This window comes from Cetorhinus maximus, chromosome 5, assembly GCF_964194155.1.
Source record: "Cetorhinus maximus chromosome 5, sCetMax3.hap1.1, whole genome shotgun sequence".
In the NCBI taxonomy this organism is placed as follows: domain Eukaryota; kingdom Metazoa; phylum Chordata; class Chondrichthyes; order Lamniformes; family Cetorhinidae; genus Cetorhinus; species Cetorhinus maximus.
The window spans coordinates 146,868,204-146,892,314 of NC_135883.1; the positions used below are offsets into that span (position 1 = coordinate 146,868,204).

The 24,111-nt window shown below is 43.1% G+C and overlaps 1 protein-coding gene across 1 annotated transcript in view; it reads right to left on the bottom strand.

Annotated features, from left to right (window-relative positions):
• The window catches only part of bub1 (BUB1 mitotic checkpoint serine/threonine kinase), a 69,931-nt gene that overhangs the window by 40,995 nt on the left and 4,825 nt on the right, over window positions 1–24,111 (bottom strand). Inside the window, exons 5-11 of the mRNA XM_078542640.1 lie at window positions 22,223–22,338; window positions 16,336–16,451; window positions 15,780–15,874; window positions 14,303–14,496; window positions 9,686–9,798; window positions 4,180–4,553; window positions 20–75 (exon numbers count right to left, since the gene is read on the bottom strand). Coding sequence (XP_078398766.1) covers window positions 20–75; window positions 4,180–4,553; window positions 9,686–9,798; window positions 14,303–14,496; window positions 15,780–15,874; window positions 16,336–16,451; window positions 22,223–22,338 — 1,064 coding nt within the window. The remainder of the gene's footprint in view (window positions 1–19; window positions 76–4,179; window positions 4,554–9,685; window positions 9,799–14,302; window positions 14,497–15,779; window positions 15,875–16,335; window positions 16,452–22,222; window positions 22,339–24,111) is intronic.

Genomic DNA, 24,111 nt, shown 5'->3' on the forward strand with positions numbered 1-24,111 from the left:
TTTAATGCTTTAAATTTACCTTCTCTTGGTCTTGAGAGAGAGATCCTAGAACTGTTACCACTTCTATTCATAAACCTAAAAGATTAAAATATGTTATCTCATCCAGCTGCACACAGTCATTAGGTTTTATTTAAAACTGTACTCTGCCCCATTTCAGTCTGAAGCACTGCAGTTCATATACTTTATTTTATTTTCTCATATCAAAACAAGAACAATTTTTTTAAATCCATAGATATTACAGTGTAACATAATTTTACACAATGGTTCTATTACTGAACTAGTAATCCAGAGGCCTGGATGAACGATCTAGAGACACAAGCTCAAATCCCACCATGGCAGCTGGGGCATTTAAATTCAATTAATTAAAAAAATACCTGGGACTGAATTTTCCCCGTCAGGCGGATTGTGCAGGGGTGGGCGGGAGGGAGCGCAAAACTGATTGGCGCCCCCAATCGGGTGTGCACCGCTATTTTATGTAGGCGGGCCAGTTAAGGCCTGCCCAGCGTGACGCACACCCGGAAGCGCTGTGCGCTCCCTGTGCGAGCGCGGGGGGATTCCCCGAGTTGGGGCCTTGAGGATCTCCCTGAGGCACAGTTTTGAAAAATTTAATGAAAGGTAAAAAAGAAATTTTAAGGACAGGTCCCCTCATGTGAAACTGTCAACATGAACTGGGACATGTCCATTCATTTTTTCAAAATTTTTTATTCAATTATTTTATTTTATGTAATCCACTCGAGGATGCGGTTTCATGTAAAATGCAACGGCCGCCTGGGCTCTTTGCCTGCCCACCAACTTTAAGGTGGATGGGCAGCATTCTTAACAACTTTAATTACTTTCTTAATGGCCTTAATAGGCCTTTGACAGTTCAGCGGGCGTGCAGCCCGCCCACCTGACATCACTGCGCGTCATTTTACTCGTCGGCAAGTGGGCCCCGCCCCCACTCGCCAACTGGAAAATTCTTCCCCTGGAATAAAAAGTTGGGATCAGTAATATTGACGAATAAACTACTGGATTGTTGTAAAAACCCACCTGGTTCATAATAGCCTTTAGGGAAGGACATCCGCCGTTCTTGTCCTGTCTGGCCTATATGTTCCCCCAGACCCATAACAATGCGGTTAACTCTTAACTGCCCTCTGAAATGACCTAGCAAGCCACTCAGTGGTAAGGTGGCTCACCAGAATCTCCTAAATGGCAATTAAGGATGGGCAATATAATGCCAAAAACGCTTGAAGGAATAAACATGGGCTATTCCATTGTTTCTGCAGGGCTTTCCTTAACCAACATGGTTTAATTTGAATTATCTGAATTTAAGTCAATAAAAATAATCAAAATCTATGTGCCAAAACATATCAATGCCACCACTACGACCCCAGAAATATGCAAAAAACTAAAACCTAATCTGCATGGCTTAAAGCTTAAAATTTAGTAAAATCCTAATTTAAATAGGTACGTTGGGTGACAACTTACGATGTTTGTTATATTTGCAAAGCAAGCCTCTGAAATCTGCTAGTGAACCTGTTCTCTGATAAAAGGTCAGATATCAGCCTTAGTGTTTTATTTATCTGTTCATGATTTCAATATCACTCCCCAACTTTCAGAACTTTAAAAAAAGCTTGCAGTCCTTCCAGTACTTTACAATCCTTCACCTCTTAAAGGGAAGTTGCATTATGGCTAGAGCAGTGACTAAAAATCATGCAGAAAGCAAATCTGACCTGGGAAGCAGTGAAAAATGACAACATGAGAGCATGGGCGAGAGATCCGAGGTTTTTGGATGCTACACTGGAGGTCTTGATGGAAAGGAGGATAGACATCCTTTCCAGCGTGCAAGTGGTGGCCAACTCTATTAGCACAATTGTGTAATCAACCATAATATAGTGCCCAATAGGTGACGTTACAGTTTGCACTGCAGCTCAAGGAACAGCCACCAATGCCCAAGTTCTGCAGAGGAAGCTTAGACTGCTGTGGTGCAAGTTCAGCTTGCTGCCATGCAACCTCAGACTGCTGGCATCATAGCTGTAGATTAGTGTGTGCAAAGGGCCTTGCATGGTGTCACAGCAGTCCAGCAATCTGTCCTGTTTCAGATCACCAAGCAGCCACCATGGGGACTAAACGTCTCCATGGAGTAAGAATCTGCTGTCCGCTCTCAGGATGAAAACATTCATCCTCCCACCCCTGACACCCTGCCTGTCACCTTGATGGTCTACTCTATCAAATTTCTTGTGGCAGTGTGGTGCTGATTGTATGCACGCTGCGCATAAGTGCACAAGTTGTGCAGTGGAGTCATGACACAAGTTACCAGTGCATAACCTTTGTTGCTTAGTAGCCATCCTTATGAGTGAGCATAGGCTCAAATGCAGATGGCACAGTGGATGGCATTAACGAAGGCATCATGATTGCCTCATATACTGTTAGAATTTACAGCATTATTCACTGTCTTTGGTTGCACACCAGCTGAATGTTGAGGGAATGGAATCCTTTTTGGTTTTGGTGAAGCACAAGGCCAACATGTGTGCCTGCAAGTGTGCAGTCAATGGTACCCTGCACCACAATGAAGCTTGCAATCCTTGCAAACCTAGAGTTGACTCTGTCTGCTGGTCTCCAGCAAGAGCAAGAATAAAATGCAGTTAGCTCCCTTTGAATAGAGAGCCTCAATGAACCTTTCATACACAACAGTGAACAGCAAATTGAAAGATGTTGCAATTATCTCAAGATTCAGTCTGGTAGCAGCCTGTTGCATAAAGGCTCACAGCCACAGGCAAGGTGTGCTCCGAGGTTGCAATTGTAGCTGTAGCAGGTGACGGATTTCAGTGAGGATGTCCTTATCAAAGGGTATATATGCATCACAAACTGTTCCTCACACAGGTTCAGGTAGGAGAATTGCAACCTTAATACAGTGGAAGATGTGACCTCCTGCTGAGAGCCCTTCTGCCCCTCTTTCAGCAGCTTGTCCTGCTTTGTGAAACCTCTGTTCATTGTCTCAATCATGTTGTATTATAAAGGGAATGTCTACTATTGCATGATGTCTGAGAACAACTCATTTTCACAGAAGCCATGATATCAGGAAAAGATCCTTCGGCACCAGCCACACCAACCCTATATAATTTTGCCAATTTGAAACAAGCATGGAAATCATCAAACACTTGTAGAATCATAGCAACAGCCAGAAAAAAAATAACCAGCAAATAATCTGTTGATGATCCCTTTAAATAATGCTGCTGAAGAAAGGGTCCATCTCACTGCGTAAACCTCACATAGCTGAATGTATTTAAGAGAGCGTAGTGGCTAGAGCACTGAACTCCAAAATAGCAGCAACGAGCTAAAATTAATCTTTATGTCATAATCTGTCTGCCCTGCATGCTTCTAATGGAAGTTGGCTGAACAATGACATTTGCCACAATTCATGGTAGAATTGCATATGCACATATCAGATGCCATTTTGGTTCCAAACAGCACACATGCACCAAACTACTGAGCCCAATTTCATGCCCTAATGGTCTAGCATACATATTAATATTGGACTCCATGAGGTATAGTAAGGTTTCTAGGTCTGTGGAGCTGCATTCCAGCTAGAGGATGTTGTCTTCAGAAAGGAAGAAAGGGAAGATGTAAAAATTTTGCTAGTGTTTTAAAAAATAATTTGTTTCTGGAATATGGGGGGCATTAACATGGAAGATTTTATTATCCACCCCTAGTTACCATGCTGACGCTAACAGTAAACAATATAGTATGGGACTGGGGTCATGTGTAGACCAGACCAGGCAGTGGAGGGGTGGATGGAGTGGCGGTGGGGAAAAGGGGGAAAGTCTCTTCATGATCCAGTTGGCTTTTTACAAAAATCTGCCCGTTTTCTTCACTTTCTGCTGTCAGCCATAATTAACAGATTTTTTGAATTAAATGGCATACTCGCCATTGTGTTACCCAAACTCACAAATAATAACACAACTACTACGCTGTTGTACTGAAAGAAGAGATGCATCAATTAAAGCACTCTGAAGCCATGTGCACTGAAGCATTTGTAAAGAATCAATAAAGTGGAACCAAAATCAAATCAGAATGGATTATTTAAACTGAACTTTCAAAAGGGTTTTAGAAAAAGAACAGAATTGATCATTGCTATGTTGGCTTTTGGGACTTTCAACATGGGCTTTCTAAGATTAAAAAGGTAGCAAAATTACTTACTGTTCCCTACTGATGCTCTCGTTTATACCCGTAACTATAGATCCAGATAGAGGGTCCACTTGTGCCCATGTGTCACTGAAGCTTTTCTCTGGCTCTCCATAAATTCCAAATCCAGATTGAATTTCAGAAGATCTCTGCTTATGATCCATTGTTGGCAACAACGATGACACCCCACATTGGTGTTGTTGCAAAGGAGCGACAGCAAAACTTGCAGTTGTGACTGTTCCAGCACAAGCTCCTAAAGACAAATTTTGTTCATTTCCTTCTCTTCTGTCTGTTTTCATTTGTAAAACAGTAGCTGAAGATTCTGCAGCAGACTTGGTGGGTAGTGGTGATGAGGCAGGAATCAGCTGCAAGGCATTTTGGGATGACGTCTGCATAACAAGTTTTAAACATTTAGAAAGCAAATAAAGTTGAGAAAAGGTGCAAGTTCCAATGTGGTTACATATTTAAATGTCAGTATGAGAGTATAGATGTACCAGGTAGAATAGCCAGAGCAAACTTTTCTTTGTATAGAACATATTCACACAGATTAAAGTCTGATTCTGCAATACTTCAGGCTGACCTTCTACTATACTATAACAGTCATTATTAACTGTTCATGAGAAAAGTATAGTAGGTGACTGGTAAGCCAGTTAAGATTACAAGTAGAGTTGTGTTAAGAACGCACTGGGAAGAGAGATGTTGAAGACTACGAGCACTCTTGCAGGAATGTCTGGAGTGTAATGAATACAAGTATTCATGGGCATGCTCCACAAATGATAGCAGATAATTTTACCACTAAAATGATCTTATGTATCAACAATATATACAAAGAACGTAATTACATATTGGATCAGCATTTGTACTACAAGATTAATCGTATAAAAGATATGATGAGCCAAACTTTAGTTGCTTTTGCAAGGAACTCTCTGCATGCGAGTTACTATTACTAGCAGTTTCATGAGCACTGCATGCAATGGCTTATGTTCCTTCAATGATTTGATAAACAAAAAGCCATAAGCAGACATCTCTGTATTTCACCATCATCATGGGGGGGGGTGATGGCATTGTGGTATTGTCATTGAACTGGTAATCCAGAGGCCCAGGGTAATGCTCTGGGGACCCGGGACCATGGCAGTTGGTGGAATTTGAATTCAATAAAAATCTGGAATTAAAAGTCTAATGATGAAACAAATCACAAAATAATTACGGAACCATTGTCAATTGTCGTAAAAACCCATCTGCTTCACTAAGGAAATCTGCCCTCCTTACCTGGTCTAGCCTACATGTGACTCCAGACCCACAACAACCTGCCCAGTTATATCAAAAAGTCAGTAAAAAGGAATGAAACCGAACAGACCACCCGGCATCGACCTAGGCACCAGAAACGACAATGGGAAACTAAGCCCTGTCGACCCTGCAAAGTCCTCCTCACTAACCTCTGGTGCCAAAATTGGGAGAGCTGTCTCACAGACTAGACAAGCAACAGCCTGACATAGTCATCTTCACGGAATCATATCTTACAGATGATGTCCCAGACATCACCATCATTGGGTATGTCCTGTCCCATCGGGAGGGAGCTGGCCTGGGAGTCCTCAACATCGACTCTGGACCCCATAAAGTCTCATGGGCAAGGAAACCTCCTGCTGATTACCACATACCACCCACCCTCAGCTGATGAATCGGTGCTCTTCTATGTTGAACGCCACTTGGAAGAAGCACTGAGGGTGGCAAGGGCGCAGAATGTGTCTGGGTGGGGAACTTCAATGTCTATCACCATGAGTGGCTCGAAAGCACCACTTCTGACCGAGCTGGCCGAGTCCTAAAGGACATAACTGCTAGACTGTGGCAGGTGGTGACGGAAGCAACAAGAGGGAAAACATACTTGATCACATCCTCGCCAACCTGCCTGCTGCAGATGCATCTGTCCATGACAGCATCAGAAGGAGTGATCACCGCACAGTCCTTGTGGAGACGAAGTCCTGCCTTCACTAGGGGATACCCTCCATTGTGTTGTGTGGCACTACCACTGTGTCAAATGGGATAGGTTTCTAACAGTTCTAGCAACTCAAGACTGGGCATTCATGAGGCGCTGTCAGCCATCAGCAGCAGCAGAATTGTACTCGAGCACAATCTGTAACCGCATGGCCCAGCATATCCCCCAATGTACCATTACCATCAAGCCAGGGGATCAACCCTGGTTCAATGAAGAGTGCAGGAAGGCATGCCAGGAGCACCAGGCATACCTAAAAATGAAGTGTCAACCTGGTGAAGCTACAACACAGGACTGCTTGCATGCCAAACAGCATGAACAGCAACTGATAGACAGAGCTAAGCAATCCCACAACCAAAGGATCAGATCTAAGCTCTGCAGTCCTGCCACATCCAGTCATAAATGGTGGTGGATAATTAAACAACTCACTGGAGGTGGCGGCTCCACAAATATCTCCATCCTCAATGTTGGAGGAGCCCAGCACTTCCCTGCAAAAGATAAGTCTGAAACATTTGCTACAATCTTCAGCCAGAAGTGTCGAGTGGGCAATCCATCTCGGCCTCCTCCAGAGGTCCCCCAGCATCACAGATGCCAGTCTTCAGCCAATTCAATTCACTCCACGTGATATCAAGAAATGGCTGAAGGCACTGGATACTGCAAAGGTTATGGGCCCTGACAATATTCCGGCAATAGTACTGAAGACTTGTGCTCCAGAACTTGCTGCGCCCCTAGCAAAGCTGTTCCAGTACAGCCACAACACTGGCATCTACCCGGCTATGGGGAAAATTGCCCAGGTATGTCCTGTGCACAAAAAAAAGAGCAGGGCAAATGCAACCTGGCCAATTACCACCCCATCAGTCTACTCTCAATCATCAATAAAGTAATGGAAGTGGTTATCAGCAGTGCTATCTGACTGCTCACTGACGCCCAGTTTGTGTTCCGCCAGGGCCACTCAGCACCTGACTTCATTACAGCCTTGGTTCAAACATGGACAAAAGAGCTGAACTTCCAAGGTAAGGCAAGACTGCATTTCAGGGCTGCATTTGACCAAGTGTGGCATCAAGGAGCCCTAGCAAAACTGGAGTTAGTGGGAATCAGGTGGAAAACTCTCTGCTGGTTGGAGTCATATCTCGCACAAAGGAAGATGATTGTGGTTGTTGGGGGTCAATCATCTCAGTTCCAGGACATCACCGCAGGAGTTCCTCAGGCCCAACCATCTTCAGCTGCTTCATCAATTACTTTCTTTCCATCATAAGGTCAGAAGTGGGGATGTTCGCTAATGATTGCACAATGCTCAGCACCATTCACAACTCCTCAGATACTGAAGCAGTCCATATCCAAATGCAGCAAGACCTGGACAATATCGAGCTTGGGCTGACAAGTGGCAAGTAACATTCACACCATACAAGTGTCAGGCAATGACCATCTCCAACAAGAGAGAATCTGACCATTGCCCCTTGACATTCAATGACATTACCATCGCTGAATCCCCCACTATCAACATCCTAGGGGTTACCATTGACCAGAAACTAAAGTGGACTAGCCATATAAATACTGTGGCTACAAGAGCAGGTGAGAGGCTAGGAATGCGGCAGTGAGTAATTCCCCTCCTGACTCCAAAGCCTGTCCACCATCTACAAGCCGCAAGTCAGGAGTGTGATGGAATACTACCACAGAATCACACAGTGCAGAAGAGGCCCTTCGGCCCATCGAGTCTGCACCGACACATGAGAAACACCTGACCTACCTACCTACCTAATCCCATTTACCAGCACTTGGCGCATAGCCTTGAATGTTATGATGTGCCAAGTGCTCATCCAGGTACTTTTTAAAGGATGTGAGGCAGCCCGCCTCCACCACCCTCCCTGGCAGTGCGTTCCGGATCGTCACCACCCTCTGGGTAAAAAAGTTTTTCCTCACATCCCCCCTAAATCTTCTGCCCCTCACCTTGAACTTATTCCCCCTTGTGACTGACCCTTCAACTAAGGGGAACAACTGCTCCCTATCCATCCTGTCTATGCCCCTCATAATCTTGTACACCTCGGTCAGGTCACCCCTCAGTCTTCTCTGCTCCTACGAAAACAACCCAAGTCTATCCAACCTCTCTTCATAACTTAAATGTTTCATCCCAGGCAACATCCTGGTGAATCTCCTCTGCACCCCCTCCAGTGCAATCACATCCTTCCTATAATGTGGCGACCAGGACTGCACACGGTACTCCAGCTGTGGCCTCACCAAGGTTCTATACAACTCCAACATGACCTCCCTACTTTTGTAATCTATGCCTGGATGAGTGCAGCTCCAACTTCCAACGGGAAGTTTGACACCATCCAGGACTAAGCTGCCCACTTGAGTGGAACCCCGTCCAAAAAAATTCACTCCCTCCACCACCAACAAATAGTGGCAGTAGTGTGATGCACTGCAGAAGCTCACCAAAGTTCCTTAGGCAGCAACTTCCAAACCCACGACCACTACCATCTAGAAGGGCAAGAGCATCAGATACATCACTTGGAAGTTCTCCTCCAAGCCACAACCACCCTGACTTGAAAATATATCGCCTTTCGTTCACTGTTGCTGAGTCAAAATCCTGGAACTCCCTCCCTCTCAGCACTGTCAGTGTACGTACACCACATGGACTGTGGCGGGTCAAGAAGCCAGCTCACCACCACCTTCTCAAGAGTAATCAGGGATGGGCTATAATTGCTGGCCGAGCCAGCAACGTCCACATGCCATAAATGAATTTTTAAAAACATACTTATATTAGAGGTAAAGGATGTATGATAATATTGTATACTACCGCTGCATTAAAGCAGAGAATGAATGGCTATATCTTTAAAAAATGACTGTTGGGTTTATTATAAGTTGGTTTGCATTGAATTACAGGGATGTGAACAAAGAGCAGTTTGGTATTTTGTTTTCAACATTCACGAAGTGCTGACGGATGAAAACCCACATGCAGAAGGAAAATATTTAATGAAAACTGATAGCTGCATTGGGTGCTTTTTACATGTGATCAGGTGCATAAATGCAAATAATAAAACTTGTAAAATTTCACAGCACATAAAACATTTGCTGGTTTATTTGTTCCAAAGTGATAAGAGATAGGAGTGCGTGCTTTACAAAGATATAGAAACTTAATGGAATGTCATCCCATGCAGCAGCAGAGCACTACACAGCTGAAGCAATGGTAACCACCCACTTGAACTAGGAAAAGTTTATTATTTTGGACGACATTCTTTGAAAGTGTGAAAAAGGGGCTGAAGTGCAATGTACAAACTTCCCATCTGAGCTACACAAACCAAGTATTTTTTTTCAGGGTGAGGAATTAAAAATAAGCTAGTAGCTGTGTGATTCAGGTCAAACTTGACTAAAAGTTATGTGCATTCATCCATCTTTTAACGTTTGGATTTGTCTTGTGTCAAACAATTCCAAAATATAATTATGAACTGCATTTTTAAGTATCGCGTGCAATATATTCCATGTTTTCAAAATATCAGGTAGGTGTCATTCGTATAGGTATACATATCTCACCTGCAGTATTTCCTGCTCCCGGTCCTGAGTTAACTTCAGTTGCACTTTCAGTTGTTCCAGTTTCTGCTCCAGTGATTTGATCTCATCAGACTTGGATGCTGTGAACATCTCCTCTTCAATTTATTGAAAAAAAAATACCATTTCAATATTTAAACAGGCAACTGATTTTTATAAAAAATGTTAGGCCATGTGATAACACACGATCAGAATTCATAATAGAACGTTGCGGCTGACAGATTATTTCACCACAAAAATGAAACCACTTACAAGGACAAAAGGAGCTTTTTTATTATGAACTTAACCAATTGCAAAAGGTTGATGAGATGATTCATTTAAGCACATGACACTTTCTCTTCAGAAAGCAAAATCAAGCCATTTTAGACATAAAGCTAGTAAAATGGCCAAAGTCTCCCAATAATCCGCTGGAACACATTATCCGAATAAAAGCTGGTTGCTCTAAAGATTGAGTACCTATCTGGAGTATTCAAGCGAAGCCAATTAGAAGCAATTTTTCATAAGAGCATAATTGAAATCTGAAAGACTCTCCCCTAAAAGGCTGTGGATGTTGAGTCAAATGAAAATTTTACAGACCAAGGTTACTTAATTCTTGTTAGGCAAGAGCATTGAAAGATATGGAGCAAAGGCAGGTAAAATGGAGTAGTAGCTCAGACCATATTTAAAATGATTGGCAAAACAGGTTCTGAAGAGGAGTCATGTTGGACTTGAAACGTTAACTTTGTTCTCTCCATAGAAGCTATCAGGCCTGTTGAGTTTTTCCAGCACTTTGTTTTTATTTCAGATCTCCAGTGCCACAGTATTTTACTTTTATCCGAAGGACTAAATGGCCTACTCCTGTACCTTTAAAACAACTTCCATTTAAAATAGGGTAAGCTCTCATTTTTGAAGACATCAGAACATTTTTAGGTAAGCGACTGTTGGAAGTGCCACCTTTTGGATTAGGTGTTAAACCAAGGTCTCATTTGCCTCCTCAAGTGGACGCAAAAGATACCATGGCACTATTTTGAAGAAGAGCAGGGGAGTTATCCCTGGTGCCTTGGTCAATAATTGTCTCTCAATCAACAAAACGTACAGATTATTGCTGCTTATGGGAGTTTGCTGTACACAAATTAGCTGCTGCATTTCCTACATTACAACCAAAGTATCTCATTGGCTCTAAAGCACTTAGGGATACCCAGTGGTTGTGAAAAGTATTATATACATGCAAGTCTTTTTGTTTCCCTTTTCATAGAAATCTACCATTTAGAGTCATGGAGGTCTACAGCTAAGAAATAGGCCCTTCGGCCCATCAAGTCTGCACCGGTCAATCAAGTACCTAACTATTCTAATCCCATTTTCCAGCACTAGGCCCATAGCCTTGTATGCCATGGCATCGTAAGTGCACATCCAAATACTTCTTAAATGTTATGAGGGTTTCTGCCTCTACCACCCTTTCAGGCAGAGAGTTCCAGATTCCCACCACCCTCTGGGTGAAAAAAATCTTCCTCACATCCCCTCTAAACCTCCTGCCCCTTACCTTAAATCTATGCCCACTGGTTATTGATCCGTCCACCAAGGGGAAAAGTTCTTTCCCGTCTACCCTATCTGTGCCCCTCATAATTTTATACACCTCAATCTCCTCTGCTTCAGGGAAAATAATCCCAGTCTATCCAATCTCTCCTCATAAACTGTCCAGCCCAGGCAACATCCTGGGAAATCTCTTCTGCACTTTCTCCAGTGCATTCACATCCTTCCTATAATGCAGATTCCAGAGCTGCATGCAATACTCTAGCTGTGGCCTAACCAGCATTTTATACAGCTCCAGTATAACCTATAGATAAAAACAAAAAGCTAAAAGCTACTGCGGATGCTGGAAATCCAAAACAAAAACAGAATTACCTGGAAAAACTCAGCAGGTCTGGCAGCATCGGTGCAGAAGAAATCAGTTAACGTTTCGAGTCTTCATGACCCTTCGGCAGAACTGAAGCATAGTTAGGAGAAAAGTGAAGTATAAGGTGGTTTAAGGTGGGGGGGCGGGGGGGGAGAGAAGTTGAGGGTGTGGTGATTGTGGAGATAAGCAAGCAGTGATAGGAGCAGATAATCAAAAGATGTCACAGACAAAAGGATCAAAGAGGTGTTGAAGGTGGTGATATTGTCTAAGAAAAGTGCTAATTAAGAATGGAAGACAGGACACTCAAGGTACAGCTCTAGTGGGGGTGGGGTGGAAAGACTAACAAAGTTTTAGTTTTAGATTTAAAAATAATGGAAATAGGTGGGAAAAGAAAACCTCCCTGTCGCTTGCCATTTTAACACTCCACCCTGTTCTCTTGCCCACATGTCTGTCCTTGGCTTGCTGCATTGTTCCAGTGAAGCCCAACACAAACTGGAGGAACAGCACCTCATCTTCCGACTAGGCACTTTACAGCCTTCCGGGCTGAATATTGAATTCAACAACTTTAGATCTTAAACTCCCCCTCCCCCCATCCCCACCCCGTTTCTCCCCCCTCCCTTTTTTTTCAATAATTTATATAGATTCTTCTTTTCCCACCTATTTCCATTATTTTTAAATCTAAAACTTTGTTAGTCTTTCCACCCCACCCCCACTAGAGCTGTACCTTGAGTGTCCTGTCTTCCATTCTTAATTAGCACTTTTCTTAGACAATATCACCACCTTCAACACCTCTTTGATCCTTTTGTCTGTGACATCTTTTGATTATCTGCTCCTATCACTGCTTGCTTATCTCCACAATCACCACACCCTCAACTTCTCTCTCCCCCCGCCCCCCCCACCTTAAACCAGCTTATATTTCACCTTTCTCCTAACTATGCTTCAGTTCTGCCGAAGGGTCATGAAGACTCGAAACGTTAACTGATTTCTTCTCCACCGATGCTGCCAGACCTGCTGAGTTTTTCCAGGTAATTCTGTTTTTGTCCAGTATAACCTCCCTGCTCTTATATTCTATGCCTCGGCTAATAAAGACAAGTATCCCATATGCCTTCTTAACCACTTTATCTACCTGTCTCGCTACCTTAAGGGACCAGTGGACATGCACACCAAGGTCCCTCTGATCCTCAGTACTTCCCAGTGTCCTACCATTCATCATGTATTCCCATAACGTTTGTCCTGCCCAAGTGCATCACCTCACACTTATCCAGATTAAATTCCATTTGCCACTGATCAACCCATCTGACCAGCCCATCTATATCCTCCTGTAATCTAAGGCTATCCTCCTCACTTTTTACCACCCCACCAATTTTTGTGTCATCTGCGAACTTACTATCAACCCTCCTACATTCAAGTCTAAATCGTTTATATATACCTCAAACAGCAAGGGACCCAACACTGAGACCTGTGGAACCCCACAGGACACAGGCATCCAGTCACAAAAACACTCCTTGACCATCACCCTCTGCTTCCTGTCACTCAGCCAATTCTGGATCCAATTTGCCAAATTGCCTTGGATCCCATGGGCTCTTATCTTCATTATCAGTCTCCCATGCAGGACCTTATCAAAAGCCTTGCTGAAGTCCAAGTAGACTACGTCAAATGCATTGTCCTCATCTACACACCTGGTCACCTCTTCGAAAAATTCAATCAATTTGGTCAGACATGACCTCCCCTTAACAAAACAATGCTGACTGTCCTTGATTAATCCCTGCCTCTCCAAGTGTAGATTAATTCTGTCCCTCAGAATTGCTTCCAATAGTTTCCCCACCATTGAGGTTAGACTGACTAGCTTGTAGTTCCCTGGTTTATCCCTTCCTCCCTTCTTGAATAATGGTACCACATTGGCTGTCCTCCAGTCCTCTGGCACCTCTCCTGTGGCCAGAGAGGTATTGAAAATTATTGCCAGTGCCCCTGCTATCTCCTCCCTTGCCTCACTCAACAGCCTGGGATACATTTCATCTGGGCCTGGAGATTTATCTACTTTTAAGCCTGCTAGACCACTTAGAACCTCCTCCCTTTCTATGCTAATTTCTTTAATTATATCACAGTCCTTCTGCCTGATTTCCATACCCACGTCGTCCCTCTCATTTGTGAACACCGACACAAAGTATTCATTTAGAACCCTACCGATATCTTTCGGCTCCACACATAAACTATCACTATGGTCCTTAATGGGCCCTATTATTTCCCTAGTTATCCTCTGACTCTTAATGTACTTGTAAAATAACTTTGTATTTTCCTTTATTTTACCTGCCAATGTTTTTTCATGCCCCCTTTTTGCTCTGCTAATTTCCTTTTTAAGTTTCCCCCTACACATTCTGTAGAAGATTTAGAAAGCAAGGGCGGGGATTCTCCGGCCCCATCGTGGCGGTACCCACTGTGGGAGATTTAGCAGCCCAGCCAAAAGTTCATTGACCTTCGGCAGAACCTGACGATCCCGGCAGCGGGCAGAGCCGGAAAATTGCACCCATGTTTTCAAATTTTTATTTTTATAAAGTCTTGACTTTAGGGATGCGGTTGGTATGGCAATATGCTTTGTCAATGAACAAGACGACAGGCCAGCACAAACGCCATCTGGGAGGCAAGCAAAAACTGGACAGCTTCTCCACAGAAGACAAAAAGCCCCAGTAATTTCCAGTGGACAAGTTATGATAATAGGAAAAAAAGCATACTCCATTCCTCCTTTTCTTTGTGTTGGCTTCGCGCAATGTGATCCTTAGCTCGAATTTCTTCAAAACACATCTCTTTATCTCCAGAAAAGAGAACATCTTTATGGTACATGATGACTTGCTGCAGTTCACCGGGTGCTTCCTGAATTTTACCGTGGCCATCGTTTTGATGCACAAGCTTAGATGCATTTGTAATTCTAAATGGATAATGGAAATTAGAAAACTTTTGAGCTGGTTATCAAAATCAGTCCATGTGCAGAATAAAAATTATCCAGAGCCACACAGAAGATATAAATGGAAGACATCATGTTAGATAAGCAAGTGTTAGTTAAGCAAATCTGTTATGTGTTGGTACTCCGACATGAGTTCATTATATTTTATTCTGTGAAGCACTTGGAAGTGTTTCAATGTGACAGTTCTAAATAAATATAAGTATTGTTTATTGTGCTCTATTCCCTGTCCTGGTCTGGAGAGATGGGGAAGTGAGCCCAAGATTAACAAACAGCTTTCAATATACTTAAGCTTGCTGTTATGCCTATGAACATTGAGCAATAGAAATAGACTTGATGAACAGCGAGGGAATTGGTGGCAAGAGCGTAGAATTTGTGGCAGCTTTTCCTGATATTGGTCTGAAGGAAGTTAAGACTCATCCAAGACTAAATTTAGGTTGCGGCATAAAGAAAAATAAGAAACATTGGAAATGCTCATCAGGTTAGATAGCATCTATAGATAGAGAAACAGAATTAACATTTCAGATCAATGACCATTCACCAGAAACAGATAAGCATTTCCTGCATTTACAGCATCTAATTGATACAAAATTGGCTGAGTGACAGGAAACAGATAATAGTGGTTAGTGGTTCTTTTTCAGACTGAAGGGAGGTTTATGGTGGAGTTCGCCAATGGTTGGTGTTCAGACCCTTGCTCTTCTGGATATATATTAATGACTTAGACTTTAATGTATAGGGCACAATTTCAAAATTTGTGGATGATACAAAACTTGGAAGTATTGTGAACTCTGAGGGGGATAGTCTAGAATTCCAAAAAGACATAGACAGGTTGGTGGAATGGGCAGGCAAGTGGCAGATTAAACTTCATGCAGAGAACTGAGTGATTCATTTTGGCAGGAAGATGTGGAAAGGCAATATAAAATAAAGGGTACAATTGTAATGGGGTGCAGGAGCAGAGAAACCTGAATATACAAGTGCATAAATCATTGAAGGTGGCAGGACAAGTTGAGAGCAATTAAAAAAAGGATACAGTATCTTAGGCTTTATCAATAGAGGCATAGAATGCAGAAGCAAGGAAGTTGTGTGAAACTTATATAGAGAACACTGGTTTTGCCTCAACTGGAGAATTGTGCCCAGTTTTGGATAGATTGGAGGAGTTGGGACTGTTTTCCTGGGAAACGGTCGAGATGAGATTTGATAGAGGTATTCAAAGTCCAAGATAATACAGCCATTAAAATACATGTACTTACAAACTGTTAGACTCTGTACCACAAGGAGCAAGCGTAGGTTGCTGTCCATTACAGCCATTATGTATGCTGTCCTGTAATACCTGTGGATGCAAATCCTAAAAAAATATATTTACAGGTAAAATGTGAGAGGTTAGTCTGGGGTTTTGATTTGAAGTTCCAAGCACCAATACTACAACATTGAAAATAAAAAAATTCTCTCTAATCTCATCTCTCCTTTTCTTCAGAAAGCATCATCTCTTTGCTATAAAACTTGGAAGTACTGTGAACTGTGAGGGGGATAGTCTAGAACTCCAAAAGGACATAGCAGGTTGGTCTCTTTGCTTGGAGTCACTATATTTTTTGCATGAGTCTAGACAAGTAAACTATTTGATTGTGAGGACATTATAGCCAAGCACAAGCCCAAGGGACAAAACAAAAAAAACCATAGTTCTCTGAAGAAGTGACAATGCAGTAATTTATCAGGTAATTCTGACAGCAAATAGATGAACAGTGACAAGCTTATATTACATTAACTAAAATTAGTACATAACTTAAGGTGACAATCGAAAATGGTTACCTGAGATTTGGGACATGTCTCTAGACCCAGAGGCCCTTCATTCAAACCAAATTTATTCAAAGCAGACAAGTCTTGACTGACAAACTGGGAATTCTCCAAAGATCCATGTAGAAAGCCTAAACGTATAGAATAATTAATTTAAATGCTACTAATATGCAGCCTTTTACATTTACAAATACTTAACGATTTGTCACAATCCCTCCTAAATGAGAAAATGATAAGATCTCAGGAGTAGGCTATTCGGCCCATAAATCCTGCTCCGGCTTTCTATAAGATCATGGTTTATTGGATTGTGGTTCCCCTAGATAAAAGATCTGTCTTACCGAGCCTTGCATATATTCAATAACCCAGCCTCCTCTGAAACTGCGCTCTGGGTTACACAGACAGACACACACACACAGACAGACACACACACACAGACAGACACACACACACAGACAGACGCACACAGACAGACAGACGCACACAGACAGACAGACGCGCACGCACAGACAGACGCGCACGCACAGACAGACGCGCACGCACAGACAGACGCGCACGCACAGACAGACGCGCACGCACAGACAGACGCGCACGCACAGACAGACGCGCACGCACAGACAGACGCGCACGCACAGACAGACGCGCACGCACAGACAGACGCGCACGCACAGACACGCGCACACAGAGAGACGCACAGGCACAGGCACGCACAGGCACAGGCACGCACAGGCACAGACACACAGACAGACAGACACACAGACAGACACACACACAGACACACACACAGACAGACACACAGACAGACACACAGACAGACACACAGACAGACACACAGACAGACACACAGACAGACACACAGACAGACAGACACACACACAGACAGACACACACACAGACAGACACACACACAGACAGACACACACACACACAGACAGACACACACACACAGACAGACACACACACACAGACAGACACACGCACACAGACAGACACACGCACACAGACAGACACACGCACACAGACAGACACACGCACACAGACAGACACACACACACAGACAGACACACACACACAGACAGACACACACACACAGACAGACACACACACACAGACACACACAGACAGACACACACACACACACACACACAGACACACACACACACACACACAGACACACACACACACACAGACACACACACACACAGACACACACACACACACACAGACACACACACAGACACACACACACACACACAGACACAGACACACACACACAGTCACACACACACAGTCACACACACACAGTCACACACACACAGTCACACACACACACAGTCACACACACACACAGTCACACACACACACAGTCACACACACACACAGTCACACACACACACAGTCACACACACACACAGTCACACACAGACACACGCACCTTAGCATCTACACTGTCAAGACCCCTCAGAATTTTATGTTTCAAAAAGATCACCTCTCATTGTTCTAAAATCCAATGAGTAAAGACCCAACCTGCTCAACCTTTCCTCAAAACAACCACTTCATCCCAGGAATCAATAGAGTGAACCTTCTCTGAACTATTTCCAATATAAGTAGAACCCTCCTTAAATAAGGGGAACAAAATTTGCACCTAGAGTACTGCTTTCTGCACAGTTGCAGAAAAAATTCCCTACTTTTATATTCCACCCACCTTGCAATAAAGGCTAACGTTTCATTTTTTTCCTAATTAGTTGCTGTACCTGCATGCCAAGTTTTTATGTGATTCATATACAAGGACACCCAGATCCCTCAGAACTGTATTCTATAATCTCTCGCTATTGAAATAATATTCTGCTCTTTTACTCTTCCTACTAAAGTGGATAACTTCACATTTTCCAACATTTTACTCCATGTGCCAAATTTTCGCCACTGACTTAACCCATCTATATCCCTTTGCAGACTCCATATTGTCCTCAACTCGCTTTCTCACCTACATTTGGTCAACAAATTTGGCCCAAAATACATTTTGCCCCTTCATCCAGGCATTGATATAGATTGTAAATAGTTGGGGCCCCAACACTGATCATTGCGGCAACTAGCAAGTACCTAACCTTCACAATGGGCAGCAGTTATTCAAAATCTAGGCTGTCTTGGATAACTCTTATTCTGGGATATCCAAATATCTGTAGTTTGAATCTCGAAGTTAGTTTGCTTCTCAAACGGAAATCTGTTACGATGTACAAGCTGCAGATGGTGGACCTTTTGATTCTGTGCATCTTTAAGCATTGGTAGATCTTAAAGGAGGCATTGCTTCCACGCAGTGTGTTTGTTGCTGTGCAGCACATTCCTGATTGCCACGTGGCCTTGCACCTACCGTATATACTTGTGTAAACGTCGAATTTTGGAGACCCTTTTTTAGGCAAAATGTTAAGGGGTCGATTTTTTCCAGGGGTAATATTTTTGATAGGTTTACTTTCAACTACCAATGTTCACGGCTCTCACAGCCAGCAGAGAACCGTGCTGGGTTTTCAGTTTCTCCATTTCAGATGCTCGCAGAGAAGTGGATTGGAGCAAGATGAAAGCTTAAAATGGCAAGTTCTTTATAACCCCTTTTCTTTTCCAATGGGGTCATAGGACTGTTCATGACAGCTCCATGAGCTTATTCCATTTCTGATACCGTACACACACACACACGTACACACACACACACACACGTACACACACACACACACGTACGTACACACACACACACACACGTACGTACACACACACACACGTACGTACACACACACACACGTACGTACGTACGCACACACACACACACACACACACACACACACACACACACACACACACACACACACACACACACACACACACACGTACGTACGTACGTACACACACACACACACACACACACACGTACGTACGTACGTACACACACACACACACACACACGCACACGTACGTACGTACACACACACACACACACACGCACACACGTACACACACACACACACACACACACGTACACACACACACGTACACACGTACACACACACACGTACACACACACACGTACACACACACACACACACGTACACACACACACACGTACACACACACACACACGTACACACACACACACACGTACACACACACACACGTACACACACACACACGTACACACACACACACGTACACACACACACACGTACACACACACACACGTACACACACACACACGTACACACACACACACGTACACACACACACACGTACACACACACACGTACACACACACACGTACACACACACACGTACACACACACACGTACACACACACACGTACACACACACACGTACACACACACACGTACACACACACACGTACACACACACACGTACACACACACACGTACACACACTCCAATCTTACCTTCATCATTTCAACAAGTAAACTTTTACTAAAGTTCTCTGATATCTCACTGAGCAAATTGCATTCCATGGTCTAGCACCGATGCAGAACAATCAGAAAACTTAGTGAGCCAAGTCAGAACAGAGTGTCCTTGGAAAGTCAGGAGTCAAATTTTACATGAGATGGACTATTTCTTGAGTATATACGGTGCTCAATTTTGAGGGAAAATTGTTTTAAGCCCACCGCTTCCAGCTTGCAAGTGGTGATCAACTTCATGCAGATTCAACTGTGATGTAGCATCTGGCATCTCAGCTTTCGCTGCAACACGAGCAAAAACCACTCAATGTGAATGTCAATGCTCAAAGGAGTAAAACAGTCCAGTAATCTGTGCTCCAGCACATTACTTGGATAGCCGAGGCACTACCCTGAAGCAGTAGCACTGGCACCATGGAGCACGACCTACTGTCCTTTCTCAGGATGGCAGCATTTGTGCGCTCACTACAGCCACTTCACTTCATCCTTGCTATTGCCTCACAGCCAGCCAACCCAGACTGCTGCTGCACATACAGAGGTAGTGCTGTCTGAATCTGCACCTTCAAGATCCAGAGCTGCTCGAGGGCACCTTATAAGACCATTGGTATCCCTCCCATTGAAAGTCAGGAGCCTTCTACCAGCCGTGCTCCAGCCATTGGTGTCGCACTGTAAAGGAGCACTATGACAGGCAAAGGTACCCGCAAGACAGACACTAAGAGAATGCAGAAGGTAATTAGTTGAATATTGCATGGAATGTACAATGTAGTGTTTGATAAAGTTGGTATGAAATGACTGTCCTTTGGTATCTTCCATTTCAGGATTATGGCTAAGAGGACACTGTGATGACCTGTAACAGAGGAATGGGGAAAGTGTTCACCAGTGGGATCTGGGGTTTAATTCACGGGAACTGGAGTCTGATAATGCACACACAGACAGCTAATCCAGATTGTGGATGAACTGACTGTCTCCTCCCTTACTTCACCCAAGATGGTGGCAGGGGCTCATGATGGCCAAGTTGTGTAGGCTGCAACAGACTCAGACACAGTGAGTACTGGAGGGCTCCTCCCAAGTGGTCCAGGCAGCTGGGTCATTGCTTCATCAGCCTAATGGTCTGCTCAATGATGTTCATCATACCATGGCTCTCGTTGTATGAGTGCTGGTCATGTCTGGGGGGCTTGCAGAGAGCAGTCATGAGCCAGATGTAGATTGGAAAGCCTTTCTCACTGAGCACCCATCCTGTGGTTTGAAGTAGTGACTGGAAGACTGCTGGCACAGCGGGATGAACACAGACTGCTGCCAGATAGCGGGCATTCACCAGCATGAAGTCACACCAACTGCATATTAAGTGAGTGGAAGTCTTTGCAGTTACCGTACAGCTCACCATTGAGATACGGCATCCACAAATCCTCATACAGTCAATGAGACCATGCACCACAGAGAAGCCTGCTAACTTGGTAAAGCCACGTGCATGCTCCTCCTCCTTCTCTCTGTTCAGGGAGAAGACAACGAAGTCCAATCTCTTGTGTACAGAGCCTCTGTGACATCCCAGATGCAGCAATGGACAGAGAGCTACCAGGTGTTTGCTATATTGTCTTCCAGCAGCCTGGAAGGATCTGCTGCCGGCAAGATTCTGGGCCACTGTCACCGTGACGTCCACTGGCACTGCTGTCCTTGACCTACTCTGAGGTTGCAAGTCAGTTTCCAAGAGTTGGCATGGTTCTGTGACCACCTCCTTGGTGAAGCACAACAGCCGAGCACACTGCTCTGAGCTGAGGTGCAGATATAAGTGGCCCCTGATAATCTCAGCTGGGCAAGACCTCCTGCGGAGAGTCTTCCTCCTCCTACCTCACCATGCAGCTTGTTTTCTTCGCTACCTCTTCTCCATCTTCCTCTGATGCTCCAGTTCATGGTAGACTGCAACTATAGCCCCATGTCTGAGAGCAAGTAGTGTACTCAGAGGCCTTTCAGTAACAACTAATGACTTCTGAAAGTTCAGCACCAATCCCAGCAGACTTTACCAACTGTTCAGAAGTCTTCCAACAACTCTGTACTCCTACAAACTCTGCAAGAGCTAGTAGATTGTAATAAGCTACTAACCTGCAAGTCGAATGATCCCTCCAAATAGTAATGGTGGAGGAAGCCTCATACAGCTTCAGCTGTGTCTTGGTTAAGAGACAGCTTTAACTACAGTGACGATGTGCAAGTTGAGCATCAAATCAGCATTAGACTTCCAGCACACAAATGCAATGTCCACACTGCTGCCCACAACATGATCATCAAGCTGGGTCATGCCAGGGGTACTTGGCAATATAGTGTACTCCCAAAGTGTAGTGCTCAGAATTAATGTTCAAGCTGAGACCTAATCAGTGATTTATAAAAGATAATTCTAACCTAATAACATCCGCTTTATCATGGCGAAAAGCAAAAAAAAACATAATTTTGTAATTTAAAACACCTCACCAGTTTGAGCTGCAAAATCCACACTATATTGGTTTCCCGGAGATCGAGGTTTAGATCTTATCAGATTTTCTGTTTTTACTGGAAAAAGGTTTTGAGATGCTCGAGCCCTGAAACACCTATAAAAAATAGCACATGACCAATTGTTTGATTCAATAAAACAAAGCAAAATATACTGTTAATAAGATTTAAATAATTATTATAAAGGTGATATATCAGCATCAAATAGTTAATTATACAGCAAATTTATATTCAAGATTAATTTTGCAGTATCTGTTTTAACAGAGCTTTTTCTAAAGGTAAGAGAACTGTGCCTTACATGCACGAGTGGACATTTAAAACATTATGTAAATAATATACTTGTGATACATGAAGAGAGAATATATTTTTCTTGCAAAGTGTTTTGGTCCCAATACTGCATGAAAATGAATATTTTTTTAAAACGCTCAATCTCAAACTGAGCACCACAGTGAACAGTTTTAAAGCCTACTTCTGTTCCTAAACATAATATAAATACATTGCATTACATTGTACATTTAAGAAGGGAAAAAATGATCAGACAAGGTCAGAATCAGACTCAGTTCTGGTGGGAAAGGGGAGGTGGTGGCGTAGTAGTATTGTCACTGGACTGGTAATCCAGAGATTCAGGGTAATGCTATGGGGACCCAGGTTCGAATCCCACCAAGGCAATTGGTGGAATTTGAATTCAATAAATAACTGGAATGATGACCACGAAACCATTGACGATTGTCGTAAAAACCATCTGGTTCACTAATGTCCTTTAGGGAAGGAAATCACCTGGTCTGGCCTACATGTGACTCCAGGTCCACAGCAATGTGGTTGACTCTTTTTTTAAAAAAAGCCCTCTGAACAAGGGCAATTAGGGATGAGCAATAAATCCCACATCCCACAAACAAATCTATTAAAAAAATGAAATAGCCTAAATACTTCAGGTCCATACTTTCAACAACGGCCAAGTGGCGATGTTAAATCAAGTGGATTTTTAACCCTTTATTTTCTCTATCACATTCACAGTCACAAAGGCTGCATATCTTGTAAGTAATTTGTTAAGTAATCTGCTTCGGTCTACTTGCCTCAGAAGCTTTAGTTATCACCAGGCTCAATTACTCCAATGCTCTTTGGGAAAGGCTTCCACCCACCACCTCTATAAACTTAAAGTAATCAAAACTCTACTGCCTGTATTCTATCGCACTTTTCTAGTCATGCTATAATATATTAGATCCCATTCCCCAAAGTCCTCAAATTTAAAATCCTCATCACTGTTTATATTTTTAAATAATATTATCCCTTTCTATCTCTAACCTCCTCCACCACGACAACCCACAGAAGTCTCTGATCTCTCATGCACCTTCCACTCCAGCCTTCAGCTGCCTGGATCCCATAGTCTGAATTTCACTTCATAAAGCATTTACCTCCCACTCAATAACAACTTGCATTTATACAAAACCCTTTTTTAAGTCCACTTCTTTGATCAAGCTTTGAGATACACTTTCTAATAGCTTCTTCCTTTTTTTCCTTGGACCTTTATAAGGTGTTTCGGGACACTTTCCTACATTAAAAGGTGCAAGCTGGTGTTGAATGAAAGCTGCACAAAGTGTTATGTAAAAATATTTATTTCATACATTTAGTTTATCTTTTTATAAAATTGGAAACATTGAGATGAAATCATGCTTCAGGAAGGATGATTACATTCATCAGAAAGAAATAGAGGAATATAAGAAACAAAGTCTAGCCAATTTAAAAGGTGTCACTTCTGTTCAGATAGAATTTATTTATTTTGCATCCAACATTACCATCAAGAACTGATAGGTCAATAATACTTGGATGAAAACCACAAAGCTACTTCTGTTAAAACTACGTGTTGTGCTGTT